Genomic DNA, 13764 nt, shown 5'->3' with positions numbered 1-13764 from the left:
TACAAATACATTTTTTTCATTTTCTCCATTGTTTCTCCATAAAGTATAAAAAGAAAAGATTTTTCTAAGGACTACTAGGTAAAACGTCCAAAATTACGCCATACAGCAACATGCATGCCGCTGCAGTCATGTAAAAGCCTCGAAAACTTCTTAGGCTGAAGTAAAGCCTGCACTTAACGAAAGGGCCACTGAGATTTAGGACAAAATTCTTGTTTCGCAGTAAAAAAAAAAGGTACAATCTTCTATATGACATCGATTTAAAAAAGAATAATTCGGGGTATTATTATTATTATTTTTTATGTATTTGCACGTTATGATTTTTTTTTCTACAAAAATGACTCCTACCGTTTTCTTGTACGACTACCTAAGCAGGTATCAGCTGGTAAAGCAACCCTCTAAAATCTGACCAAACGTGACTTTCAAGTTAGTCTTAATCATTCCCCATCTATGAAATTAATAAAAAGTCTGAATTAGACCACACACGCACCGTGCAACAAACTGCTGCAGAAAAGAAACGTTTTAAAAGTAATTTCTTTGTAAAAAAAAAAAAAAAATCCAATTTGAGACAACTGGTTTTACATGATGTCTTCTGTCCGCCGCAACAACATCTCCCACCGCATCACTCACCAACTTCTTCAAACTTTCCAGCGCAGCGTGTTTCTTACCTCGATTTCTCCTCGGGTTGGCTTGTTTCCTTCGCTTCCCTCGGCTTTCGTCTGTCATGGCCAAGCTTTAGTGCTGTCAATGGAGGGGGTGAGGGGGGGGAAAATAAGAAATAAAAAAAAAAAAAGTTGTCCTGCGTGGAGCGCAGCGGCTGTTGCGTCCTGTGCGCCTTGCCTGAGAATGAATGGCGCTGAGGCATCGCCTTCGGTCACAGCGGGAGCCTCAGACCTTGATGGGACTCCAGGCAGCGGCGACGAGACGCGGAGGTGATGTCAGCAGCAGAGGCAGGCCCTGAGGTCAGGCTTGGCATCGCAAAACGTGCACCTTCCTCAAAAGAAAGAACGGAGCAGTTCGCCGTAATTTGCATATTACGACTACATTAAACAATGTGTTAGAGCTCCAGTGGGGGCATCTCGACAGAACTGCTGCTGCATGCAATGATGAAATGTAGTTAGATTACATGCGCATGCACGTCTTTTCACGTTTTTTTTTTTTTTCTACAAAGAAACTGATATAGGCAGAAAGTTTAATCTTGTGATATAAACACAGAGTGCACTCTATGAGCTCCCCGTATATCTCCAATCGGCTCATTAACAAGGTGCAAATGAGGCTGTTAACTCCAGCAGCTCTCCCTGCATCTTTTCCCACAGAAGAGGAGATTACACTAACAGCAGGTTAATGAGAGCAGGTATGCGCCCCCCACATACACACGCACACACACACCTACGCACACACACACCCTTCATGAACTCTTCTTAAGGATTTTACAGCCTGCGTCTTATGCATGTCGCACATGCGCTCGAGTACCCCGGCGTGGACCCCGTCCTGCGGCCCCATTCGTCCCTGGATTGCTGTAGGAAGTGGTGCATCGGCCGCGCTTTGTGTTGCAACCTACGATGTAATCTGTTTTGCAACTGAAAAACATCCGAACTAAAAAAAAAAAAAAAAAAAAAAAAACTCTAACGCAGCATACAGGACCCCCACCTTGACTTATTTTGTGGCCCCTACCTTACAGAAGCGAGCCGGGGGCAGCTTTTCAGGGCGCATAATGGAGCCTATGGGGTGTAAACAAACATGTATCTGTGACACTGTGACACACATTAGGAAGGTTAAAGACAGCGAAATAAAAGACTAAACATCTAAAATGTTCTTTAGATATCTGAAGCCTATTTTAGCCCTAAAACGCTAACAATTATTTAGAAAACTGACTGATCGGTTGGCTACACATCATCAGCACAAGTCCAAACCTAACTCATGATTTATTACCAAATTCGCGTTATACACATATTTTACATTTCTATGCATGTCATTACACAGTATCTTGCATAAGCATTCATGCCCCTCTAACTTTGTGATGTTGTGTTGCTTTACAACCACAAGCCTCTGTGTTTACTTAGGATTTTATGCAACAGAGTGCAGTCATGCATAATAGCAAGTGGTTTCATTTTTTTTTTGCAAATCGACCTCTGAGGTGTGTACATTTGTAGCTACAAGTCTTTTGAGTTCCCAGCTGTACGTTACGAGAATCTAAAACTTTTACTCATTCTTCTCTGCGAGATGCGCTGTGTGGACGGAGAGCATCTCTGGACATTACCGTTCGATTATTGCCAGAGAATCACGGTCAGATACAGGTTTGGACTTTGACTGGGCCATTCTAACACATAAACAGTATTTGACCTAAAACACTTCAGTGCAGCTCTGTTGAATGATAGATTTCTGTTTTGTTGGAAGGAATTTTTCTGCTCCAGTATTAAATCTTTTGCAGCCTCTGACAGGCGTTTTTCCAGTCTTATAAACTTTGCCCCATCTTCTCTGTCCCCGCTAAAGAAAAGTATCCCCACAGCATGATGGATGCACCATGATTCACTGTGAAATATATGCATTCAGGTTACTGTGCAGTGGTAGTTTTCTTCTACACAATGCATTTTACATATGTGCCTCCTTCCTCCACATATTGTCCCATACACGGCTTGTGACAAACTTAAGAAAACAAAAAACAAAATTTTCTGGTGTGTACAACCAATAGTTATCCTATCAATAGATTCTCCTCTGAAACTCTGCAGCAGATTGCAAATTACCATTGGCTTCTTGACTGACTGATCAATGGTCCCTTTGCCTTAACTCTACTCTAAATTTCAGTACATCTTTCTTCCTAACCTGCTGTTTCTTGGTTTTCATTATGCTTTTTATTCTCTAATGCCCTTGAAGAAACCTCTAAGGTATTCACACAACCGCTGCATTTGTACTGAGAATTAATTACACACAGGTAGGCCCTGTATTATTAATTGGAGCTTCTGAAATACAGAAGCTCCATTTGTTTTGTTTTGTTTTTATTTAAGGTTAGGTTGCGTATGTATCCAGGGGCCTGGACACATACGCACACTACACCAAATATTTGTTTTATAAAAAGCATAAAAAGTCACATGGCATTCTTTTTCCGCTTTGCCATTATGTTGTATTTGAGTTGTTTTATTACATAAAAGTACAATAAATTGTCTTGGAATTTGTGGTTGTAACATGACGAAATGACAAACAATTAATAGGGCATGAATTACCTTTGCAAAACACTATAGCTCACTTTATTCATCCACCTAATGTGTTGCTGGGGGTTGGTCTTTTTAATAGATTCTGGAGGAGAAAGCGTCCTGAAGGTGGGGAGGGAGCAGGGGGACGGAGGGGTCATCCCAGCCCTTTGTGGTGGGATGGACAGCAGAGAGGGAGGAGAGGAGGTGGGCAATAAACTTTGAGGGTTATACGGAGGTGCAGCAAAGGTCCTGGGAGCTCCTGTTAAAAGGCAGAAGTCTCCGTAGTTTTAACACATACAGATAAATGAATATGTTTTTGCTTGACGGCTTTTTCAACTTAATCTCAAAGCTACTGCCATTATTTTTCTTGATGATCCTACTGCATATGGATGCACTGAGTAAAGAGCTGCGTTTATTAGTTATAAACGTGTCTAATAGTCGTGTGATGTTGTAGCAATGCAGCACAGCTGTGGCGGCATATTTTATGCCTCTAGTGTTTGTTTAACACAACACACTCTCACTTATACATATTTACTTACACATATTTAAAGGAGCACAGAGGAAGCAGACCTACTGAGGTTTTGTCCCAGTCTGTGGTCCATGAGTTCAAAGCCTCTCGCATGGTGAGAAGAGCCCTTACACAGCATATTAAGCAGGAGTTAATTATATGCCAACCTAAGTGACAAAGGGAAAGAAAAGCCTCCCCCTGAATGGCCAGACAAGAAAAGAGAAAAGTCATTATGTTGCCCACTCCTTTGCATTTGAAAAACTCTGTTCTTATTTTGGCATTTCCATTTGTAACGCTGGAAAAGTGGGAATCTCATGAAAAGTGTGCGACAACGATGCCTTTGCATCAGTTAACTCTAACAAGCTTTATTATATATTTAGGGCTATAAACATGTTTACACTTGCGTGAAAGATATGTGAAAGAGACTCCTCGTTCAGTTTTTGAGCTGCCGATAGTTTAGATTAGACGTGTTAAAGTTGTGAACCACCACTGTTAACGTTACAATTTAGAGCAGGGGGGTCAAAAGTAGACAAAAAGTAAAGCATCGTACAACTGAAAAAGTCACATATAAATTTAGGACAACCACTTAACCATATCGACCATTATATTCCTTCCTCACCACAAATCTCTGAGTAGCAAAAACATAAATAGGTCATACCTACAGTGCCCTCCAAAACCATTGCCACTCCTGATAAAGACGTGTGAAAATCCTTAAAATAAGATCATTTCAATTTATTGCAGCAACATAATCTTACACTAAGAAAAGCAGCAAGTAGCTTCAATTCTACAACAGTGAGGTTTGGAGTCAGTTTATCTCACTGTGTGGTGGCAAGATAAATTTAACTTGGCTGGTTGTTTTAAACGTTTTAAATTGTGTTCCGGTTGTCGCCTTGCACCAAAAAGATCCTGACTTTGAATTTCTTCCTGCAGTCTTTCTACATGGAGTTTGCGTGTTCTCCTCCATGCATGTGTGGGTTCTCTCCAGGTACTCCAGCTTCCTCCCACACTCCGAAATCATGACTGTTAGGTTTATTTTTGTCTCTAAATTTCCTCAGGTTAGTGTGCGCATGCATGATTGTTTGATTTGTGTGTACCTGTGTTTGCAAAACAAGATAAGCCGGTGTAGACAATGGATAAATTCATTTAGCCGAGTAGCTACTTTTGAATGCATTTGACTTTTGTGAATGGCATGTTCACATGTCTTTCCCATTTTGAACAGTGGGTGACACATATGGGCATGTATGTTTTATTTTTACTCTGTGGAATCAAGAAAGTCCTGGATGGCTGTTTAAAGTTCCTTGACTCAATGATCTACTTAAATAGTATTTTCTAAATTTAAAATTCCTCATCTATACAAAAATATATTAAGCTAATAATCAGCTCATGATAATGGATTTTTTTTTCTGTCCTAAGCAAATGTACTAAATCTCAAGGATAGTGATTCCAAAATGTTTCCATCCTGAGATTATGCTTTTGTAATAAAAAAAACCCAAAGCATTAATTTAAATACTTTCTTTACCAGCAGTAACAATAAAAGGGAATGGTGCTTAATGTTGTCTGAAAGCAAATCAACTGAGCCTTGGTTGGTAAAAAAAAAAAAGAGCACATTTCTGTCAAAAGTTTTAACATAAATGATNAGCACATTTCTGTCAAAAGTTTTAACATAAATGATCAGATCTTCACCATGTTCTAAACATGTTTAAATCTAGCATCAAGACAAAACCACACAGCACAGAGTCTACTCACTTTTTTTTTTTTATTTGTTAAGCAAAGGTAAAGCCAAAATGTTTCTTTGCTTTGTGAAAAATCATTGCAAACTATGCCAAGCTACAGAATTTAAAGAGGATGTTCTTTCTTTCTATCATGACTGTTATGTGTCTCATCACAAGGTTGGCACTTTCCATTTTTGTAAATCATCTAATTTGTACACCTCAGGCCTATACAATGAAAAAAACAAAAATCACTTCTTTCAGTTGGACATCGGCCTGTGGTGGCGCTTAGCTTACTTATTACTTGATCTGATATTTTCTCAATATGAATCCTACTGTCCTTTATGTTTTAGCACTCTGCCAACTTCCCCCTTCCTTCAAACATGAGTTAATGAGATTCCTTTGTGGAAACTTTGCTATTGTTTCAAATCCGAATGTGGATATGCCAGATTGCAAATCAATAGTCCGTCAGGAAAACTTCCACTTTGCCTCGGAGCAAATGAGTCAGCTTTTAGCACCACTGCCAGGCTGTAGTGGCTGCCGTGGGTCCGCTATGCCATGCCGCAACACCACAATGCCAACACAGTCTGAGCACACTGGGGCCCCCTGAACCAAAAAACAAGCCAAGCTGGAGAAAGTCAAGGTAGAGACTATTTTATCTTCAACTTCTAAAACTTGTCCTTTCAGTATAGTTGCTCACAGTGAACAAAGTTAAATTTTACTTGTGGTTGGAGGTGAAGGCTGTAGAGTCCATTACCATGGCAATAGCATAAGAATTAGATGCATTGTACACACGATATTTAAACACTATTCATGTTGGTTTGTCAATGGTTTAATTTGACAAGATTCCATTAACTATATCATGGGATAACTTGAATAATTATGTCCTAATGCAGGTGTCGCATTATTGCATCCTGAAACAGATATGCCATGTAAAGTGTTTTCTTCCCACTGTTAAAGCAAAAGGTGATCCCAAGTAAGTACGGCCATTTGAAAGAGCTTAACCAGTGTGATGTGAAAGGCACAAATAAATCTGACATCATCTCAAACCCAGGAAGATTTGCTTTTATAGATCCTTTATGATGTTTGCATTTACACACTAATTAGGCCAGTTTCCCCCGTCACCCTCTCATATAAAGTCATTTAAAGGCGCAGGCTGTGGCTGATAACATTTTATAAGGCAGGTTTGTGCAGTTTTTCTTTCCTACAGCATTCAGCAGTTCACGAGTGAGTGTCCCCACTGACCACAGAGTCAGTGCAGGCGCTGATGTAATCAAGAGCAGCCAGTTTTAATGCTGATCCACTTAATCTTGGCAGCTTGCTGGAGCACATGACTGCAGCTCCTCACAGGTTGCTATGTGCTGTAGTTCATATTCATAACAAGGGGTTTTCCAGCTTCTCCCCTGGATAAAAATAAATTCTTCCAGAAGTTCTTATCTAAATTACAAAAGGAAAAAAAAAACCTGTGATGAAAAGATAGAAAATTTGTGCAATTTAACAACTCACATGGGTGAATGGGTATGTAAGGAAAGTATACATCATACCATGTAGTACTAATGTTCTTATGGATGCTGTGAGTGGAACTGAATGCATTTTTTTTTCCTCAGGCTGTGCTGCCCTCTACAGGAGAAAAAGAGGCCCTACATTTGTTGGTCAGCAAGAGTAAAGGATCAAAAGTGCCAAAATAAGAAAATTTAATTTGAAATAAAACATTGTGCATTAAAATTAAAACAAAAAATAAGCAAATAAGTATTACTATAAAATATTTTTGGGTAGCACAAAGGCAAATAAGGTCCTGAGTTCAAATCCAGGTCTGTGGTCTTTCAGAGTTTGTAAGATCTTCTCCTGTATATGTGGGTTTTCCTTCGGCTGCCTCCCACAATCAAAAACCGTGACTGCTATGCCAATCGAATACTCTACCTCTCCTTAGGTATGAGAGCATGAATGCATGGTTGTGTTTCCCTGTGATGAACTGGTGACCTGTTCAGGGCCTCTTCTGTTATTTAAATGATAGATAGAAAATAGATAATAAACGTGGAAATAATGAAAATGTTGCCATTACATATCAAGTTCCTATATTATATAAGACATATTACTATAGAAGATGCTTATTATAGCACAATTAAAAATTCCAAACTGCTAATATGGGTCATTAAATGGACATCTGACATGTTGAACTGCTCAGTCATTTAAATAAAGATTAATTGTAGCCTCTCCCCCTGTCACTGCTTGATACTTTGAACCACTAAATGAAAGCTAAAATATTTCATTAATCTTATAAATATCCATGTATCTTTGAATTCTTTCATTGAATATAGATTAAGATACATATGTCCAGTTTTGTTTATCATAGGGTGAATTTATTCTATCTTCCATTATGACATATTGCAGTCATTGTGCAGAATTAACTATGCTATAGTTGATGGTGATTGGTCTAAAGTGGACTTTCTTTGTAGCCAATCAGATGTTAGGATCCTTTATGTGGACTGTACAGATATAGTTAAAATTATAGTAATGAACTGCAAGCATGTCTGCAATAAGTCAAAGAATCAGAAGGCATTACCTATACATTTAAGATAAGATGAAGTCAATAATATGATGCCCTTTGGCCATCTATAAACCACTTTGCAATCAGTTGTTGTGACTTTTATTACAACACACCAGACATTTAAGAATTTCACAAAACATTGGCACCCATATCAAACTGCAGGTTTATTTATGAACTGGTAAAATATAGCACATATGTATAAAAATGTAGAAAATTGTACAGAAAATAAAACACTTCACTTTATTCTATTAGTTTTTGCTACTAAAATAGCTTTGTTTTGCTAAAAGTGATAATCTTTTGCCAGCAAAATAAGTCAGAATGAAGGATAACAGTTACAAAAAAGAAAACAAAAACACAAATCACACACACACACGGGCAGGCACACAAGGAGGGCAACAATCATAAGGTTCATTAATATAAAAAAAGATTTTGTACAAAACATATACATTCTACATGACAGCACTAACAATTAATGTTCATGTACTTTGGGGTAGTGTTAGTGTTGAGCTTTAATACTCTATTTGTACATCTTTTCCTCTGTTACCATGAATCTTTGGTACAATGTGCACTTATTCCAAACTGAGGAAGTATTAATTGGTGCTAAGGCTGAAGTGACAATACTGTGATCTGCTGAATGATTCATGCTTTATGGAATACTTTAGTGTGGCCCCAGGAAGCTTAAAAGGCTCAGATCTCTGACCTAATCAAATACTGTATGAAATCTGTATAGTCATGTAACTGAGGTTGGCGTGAGTCACTGAAAGACAGGGATTTTTTCCAAACAGTGCTGTAATCAGTGCAAAACCACCTTACTAAAAACAGCTGCTGCTTTCTTCCTGGGATACAGTTCAGCTGTTAAAGTACCTCTCTGTATCTGATAAACTCTTTACTACAGTGGTAGCAGGATTAGCCCTTTTGTGAATTAGTTATGCTGAATGTAACTCTTTGGGATTAGAGCCAAAGTGCAGTAGGTTGTCCTATGAATGTACCTCAGTTTCTAAAATATAGGAAACGATTACACATTAACTCAATATCCTCAGTTACTATCAACCCTCAGCTGAGTCCTGTGTGAGCTGGTGGTTAGTTTATTGTACAGAAAATGCAGTCTGTTTAAACATACATGCTGCCATTTAAAAATCACTGTTAATGCTGGTGACATTTACTGGAAACACTGAAAAAGACGTGTTAAAAGTTCCAAAATATATGCACCTTTTATTGCAGTAGCAAAATGTCATCCTGAAAAAATACGTTATTTACGTGCTTTAAAATAATTGTAATCAAGCCGTATTGGAGTATATTTTTATATTAAAAGTTGACTTGAGAGGACAGGAACTTTTATTCAGTAATTAGGCCTTAAGTACAAGACACCCCGAACTGATTGAAATGCCAGATTATTTTGGTATTTCAATCAATAGTCAATTTTGAACCTTGTCTCAAGTTTTTATCCATAAGCAATGGGTAATACACCTAAATCTAGTCTAGAGAAATAAATTTATTCTGTGCTGTATTAATGTTGATTTAAAGAGCAACACAATTTAATGTCATTTTTTTCTTAATGTCTCTTGTATTTTAACATTTGCTTTTCCCATTCATTGCATTTATGCAATAAAGAGAAAGTTGCTGATCAGTTTCATTGTATTCATTTAAAATAATAATAATAAAAAACTAAAGCCTGCATAAATATACTCAGATTCATTTTTGACATTTCAATGTGAGATTATGACACTGCAATAAAAGATGAATTAATTTTAAAGCTTTTATCACACCGTCAATAAGGACACCAGTAAAGATAAATGTACTATAATTGAGCTTTTCTCACATTCTGTAACTCAGAAGTGGTAGGCACATTCTGTTATAAAGACACCTGATAAAAAAAGTAGCTGCTTTAGAAACACTTAAAGTAAACAAGTGGAGTGCAAACTCTGTCTGGAAAGGCAAGTCAAACGTACATGTAGTGTGCACACTAAAGATTCAAAACAAGTCCTGAGTGTCAGTGTGTAGGGATAGATGTAGGGTTACAATGCATGTGACTGCTCTGCAATGGTGCATATGTAGGAATACTGATATGTTTGCTGGTATAGATTGTGTTGATACTGAAAAGGAGGAAATCAAGAGTAACACAGAAGATTTACAAGGCCAGAGAAACATTTCTCAATCACTAAAAGCATAGCTTTCTTGTCTCTTCAAACAAACAAAAAATACTAACCCCTGAACATTGAGCTTCAAGCAAACTATCAAGCAAACTATCAAAAGACAACCTTTCAATGTCTCATTGTCGTATACACATTTTGTATATATATATATGTATATATATATATAGAAAACATATTTACATAAATCCTTCTTTGCTCCATTGTTGCCAAAGCCCTTTTTGATTAATAAAAAAACTGTTCAGCATCCTATGTTCAAATCAAAAAATAGTTCTGTCTTACACTATGGCACAGAAAAAACCATACCAAGGCAGCAGGGGAAAAATTATGAATAGGGAAAAGCCGGCACCTTTGGTTTTAAGGTTTTTGATGGTGGTTTGCATATTTTTTAAAAGCGATTAGACTGTATTAGTAGCTTTGCCTCAACTTGCACCCAGAACCTATTAGACTACATTATCAAATCTTTTTACATGAGTCTCCAATAAGCTATTGCTGGTTTTAGTACTATTGATCCATTTTATGAACAGTTCCACTTTACAGTCTTTCTGGTCTGGCTAAACCTTCAGTCAAAGTCCCTCAAAGTGACAGAATCTGATTTTGAAAAACAAAAACAAGGCCAAGGCGAATGTTTATTGCTTGTCTATAGCTAATGCATGGTAAGATGCCCTATTGTCCCCTAAGACAGAGTGTTCAGGTACTTATTTTCCCCAGCCAGTGAGGTAAGCATGGATGTCATGTCACCCACAGCCATGTTGGACAGGCCAGTGCCCGGAGCCAGGCTGACGGACGTCTGTGGGGTGGTGAGGCGGGAAGAAGCCTGGGAGGATGATCCTGGAAGACCTTGGAGAGGATTGTTGACTGGACTAAATGAGGAAGAATCAGCTTCATCGATAATGGAAGTAAAGTCAATGCGAGCATTCTCCAAGTCCAGGTTTTCTAAGGCATTCGAGATGGGACTAGACTCTGGATAGGGAGCCATAGGGGCAGATTTGGTGTCACCTGCTGGGTCCAGGTTTGGCGGTCCCATATTGGTCGGCTGGTTAAGGCAAGGTCCATTCTGGGGGTCCCTGTGTTTTTCCATATTCATATTTATCTGACCTGTGTAGTACATGTTGTTGTTGTTGGAGGGAGAAAACATTTCATTTTGAGGGTGCTGTGGATGCTGGACAGGTGGAAGGCGCACCCCTCGTCTGGGGCTGGAAGTGGAGTGTACAGGGCTCAGGTGGGGGGAGCTGCCAAGGTAACCCCCTCCTACCTGTGGCAGACTATTCTGGCGGCTGAGAGGCTTGCGTCCCTGAGGTGGCCTAGGCACAACCATTTCCTGATTGTAGCATGTGCCCTGGAGACCTGTCAGGTGCTGATCTTTAGGTGTAACTGAGGTGGGCCCTCGGCTGTGGGCAGCAGGGCTCATGACCAGATTACGTTCTGGGTAAGAGGGATACATCTGGTTGGGATATAGGTTCTGATTCTGATGCTCTGGGCTGTGTTGCATCATTGCTGCTTGAGCATTCAAACCCATGTTGTCAGAAAGAGAAGGTGGCTTCATTCCACTCTGCTGCTCTTGCTCTTGTTGCTGCTCCCACATGAGTGCTTGCTGAGACTGCACATAATTCCTCACCATCATCTCCTTCACCTGCATCATTGGGGTTTCTGACCTTTGGCCTTCTGACAGCCCAGAACTGGCACAGCCCAAACTTAAGCCACCTCCACTAGGGTACGAACTTGGGTTCTGCCCTTGAAAATCACAGCTTGGGTGGCCAGAGTTTCTCATCATCACTTGAGCACTCTGTTGGGGGTAAGTCTGTGTTTGCTGCAGGAGGATTCGTTGCTGTTGGAGCTTCGCACTCTGACAGGCATCCCCACCACCCATACCGGGGTGAAACTGTTGCTCAGGCTTGATGAAAGGTTTGTGAGTGCCATCAGGATTGTTGTAGAGGGCTGTCTGATTGTTAAAGTGAGCTTGTGTTTGTTGAGGCTGCAGACTGGAATCTGAGAACCGCACCGATTGCTGGTTCTGAATTGTATGGCTTGAAGTTTGGATTTGGTTGTGGTTGTCATTCCAAGGACCCCCACTGTCACTGCCCTGACCTATGCCTGGGTAATGCGGACCGGAAGGACTCAGCTGGCAGGTGCTCATGCCATACTCGGCCTGTTGGAGAAGTGTATTTGACATCCCATCTGGCTGTGTAGGTCTTGCTTGACCTAATGGATTTCCATTAGCTCTGGCTATGACTTCTCCTCCGTGTCCCTGGTAAAGCCGCTGCATGTAAGTGGGATCCGGGCAGCCCAGAGAGTCATGGCTCGGGGACAGCTGGTTTGGAAGTGGACCTCCACCTCCCATTGTCGGATTCTGTTGCTGGAAACTCATAAAGTTTCTCTCCACAGGGGTCATCATCATGGAACGATCCCTGGCATCAACAGTGTTGAGATGGGGCTCCATACCCATAGCTTCCATCATTACATTTTCTGTGATGCTCGGTGGACGTGGGGAGTACATGTGGCGGGAAAGACCTGTGTCAGAGCCACGAAGTTGTAGTGCATTTCTGCGGCCCATCATGGCCACATTATTGAGGCTGTTAAAGCGTTTGGGTAGAGCTAGTGGGTCTGCTACTGATCGAACCGGATCACTGGCCCGCCTGGTGTTGTTACCTGGAGCCTGGTGAGGGTAGATAACTCCAGTACCGTATTCTGTGTTGGCACTGTGCCTCCGTTGACCTCCTTGCTGGAGGAAAGGAGGTAAAGGCTGCCCTTGGTACTCACTCAAAGGACCTCCCCTTCTTACTGGTGTACCGGGCTGCTCCATGTTAGGTAAAGGAGTGGGTGGCGGTCCGCCAGTGGCTGCAGCATATTTGGCCTTCAGGCTGTAGTGCTGAGCAGGTGTTAAGTTGGGGAGACCTGGTAACCCTCCACCTCCGGGACATGGAGCTCCTCTACGATAGGTTTCAGGTGAAAGAGGGTCTCCCCCGGATTGTTCTGGACTCAGAAGGTGACATCCGCCCCCTGCTGTCCCTCCTATTTGTGAGACATCACTGGAGCGTCTACTGGATAGGTAAGGGGAAGCCATAGAGGAGCGACGGCTCACTGTGTATGCTGAGCTTAGGCTGCTTGTGCCACTTCCTCTTCTGTCATTAGTAGAGTTTGCTATATTTCCAGCTCCGAGCTCATGGTTGGACAGCTCCATTACGCGTCGATTAAGTGGAGAAGGTGCACACAACCCCATGTTGTCCCCTGAACCTAGAAAGAAAAATTAAGGAGAAAATTACTTAAACGTCGTCCACTGTGCCTGGCAATTAACATTTTTGCATTTTGATAAACCCATGCTTTTATGGGATTTTGTCAGAATAAAAAAAAATTGAAAGTGTGGCATACACCTGTTGCTTTTTGCTGTAATCTCAGCTGCGAGTCTTTTGAGGTATTTCTCTACCAGCTTTGGCTGACTTTATTTTTGCCAAATAGCAAAGTTAAATCAAAATAGATGGAGACCATCTGCAAACACAAACTATTCAATCAATCAATCAAATTTTATTGGTATAGCACATTTCAGCAGCAAGGCATTTCAAAGTGCTTTACATAATTAAAATAAAAACAGCATGTGAGAAAGAGATTTAAAAAACATAATTAAAACTATTGTCTTGTGCCAGATTCTGAAATAGATCATTTC

At 40.3% G+C, this 13764-nt stretch overlaps 2 protein-coding genes across 5 annotated transcripts in view; both read right to left on the bottom strand.

Annotated features, from left to right (window-relative positions):
• LOC103135769 (zinc finger E-box-binding homeobox 2) overlaps positions 1-1374 on the bottom strand; it is a 38407-nt gene extending 37033 nt beyond the window's left edge. The window contains exon 1 of the mRNA XM_016670084.1: positions 666-1374. Coding sequence (XP_016525570.1) covers positions 666-723 — 58 coding nt within the window. The 5' untranslated portion in view covers positions 724-1374. The remainder of the gene's footprint in view (positions 1-665) is intronic.
• Positions 1375-8097: 6723 nt separating this feature from the next.
• Positions 8098-13764, bottom strand: part of gli1 (GLI family zinc finger 1) — a 55030-nt gene continuing 49363 nt past the window's right edge. For all 4 annotated transcript variants that reach the window (XM_007548655.2, XM_007548636.2, XM_007548646.2 and 1 more), the window contains exon 13: positions 8098-13337. In XM_007548655.2, coding sequence (XP_007548717.1) covers positions 10780-13337 — 2558 coding nt within the window. In that variant the 3' untranslated portion in view covers positions 8098-10779. The remainder of the gene's footprint in view (positions 13338-13764) is intronic.

This window comes from Poecilia formosa, unplaced genomic scaffold (assembly GCF_000485575.1).
Source record: "Poecilia formosa unplaced genomic scaffold, Poecilia_formosa-5.1.2 Scaffold2, whole genome shotgun sequence".
Lineage (NCBI taxonomy): Eukaryota > Metazoa > Chordata > Actinopteri > Cyprinodontiformes > Poeciliidae > Poecilia > Poecilia formosa.
This window is presented reverse-complemented; position numbering and strand designations above follow the sequence as displayed.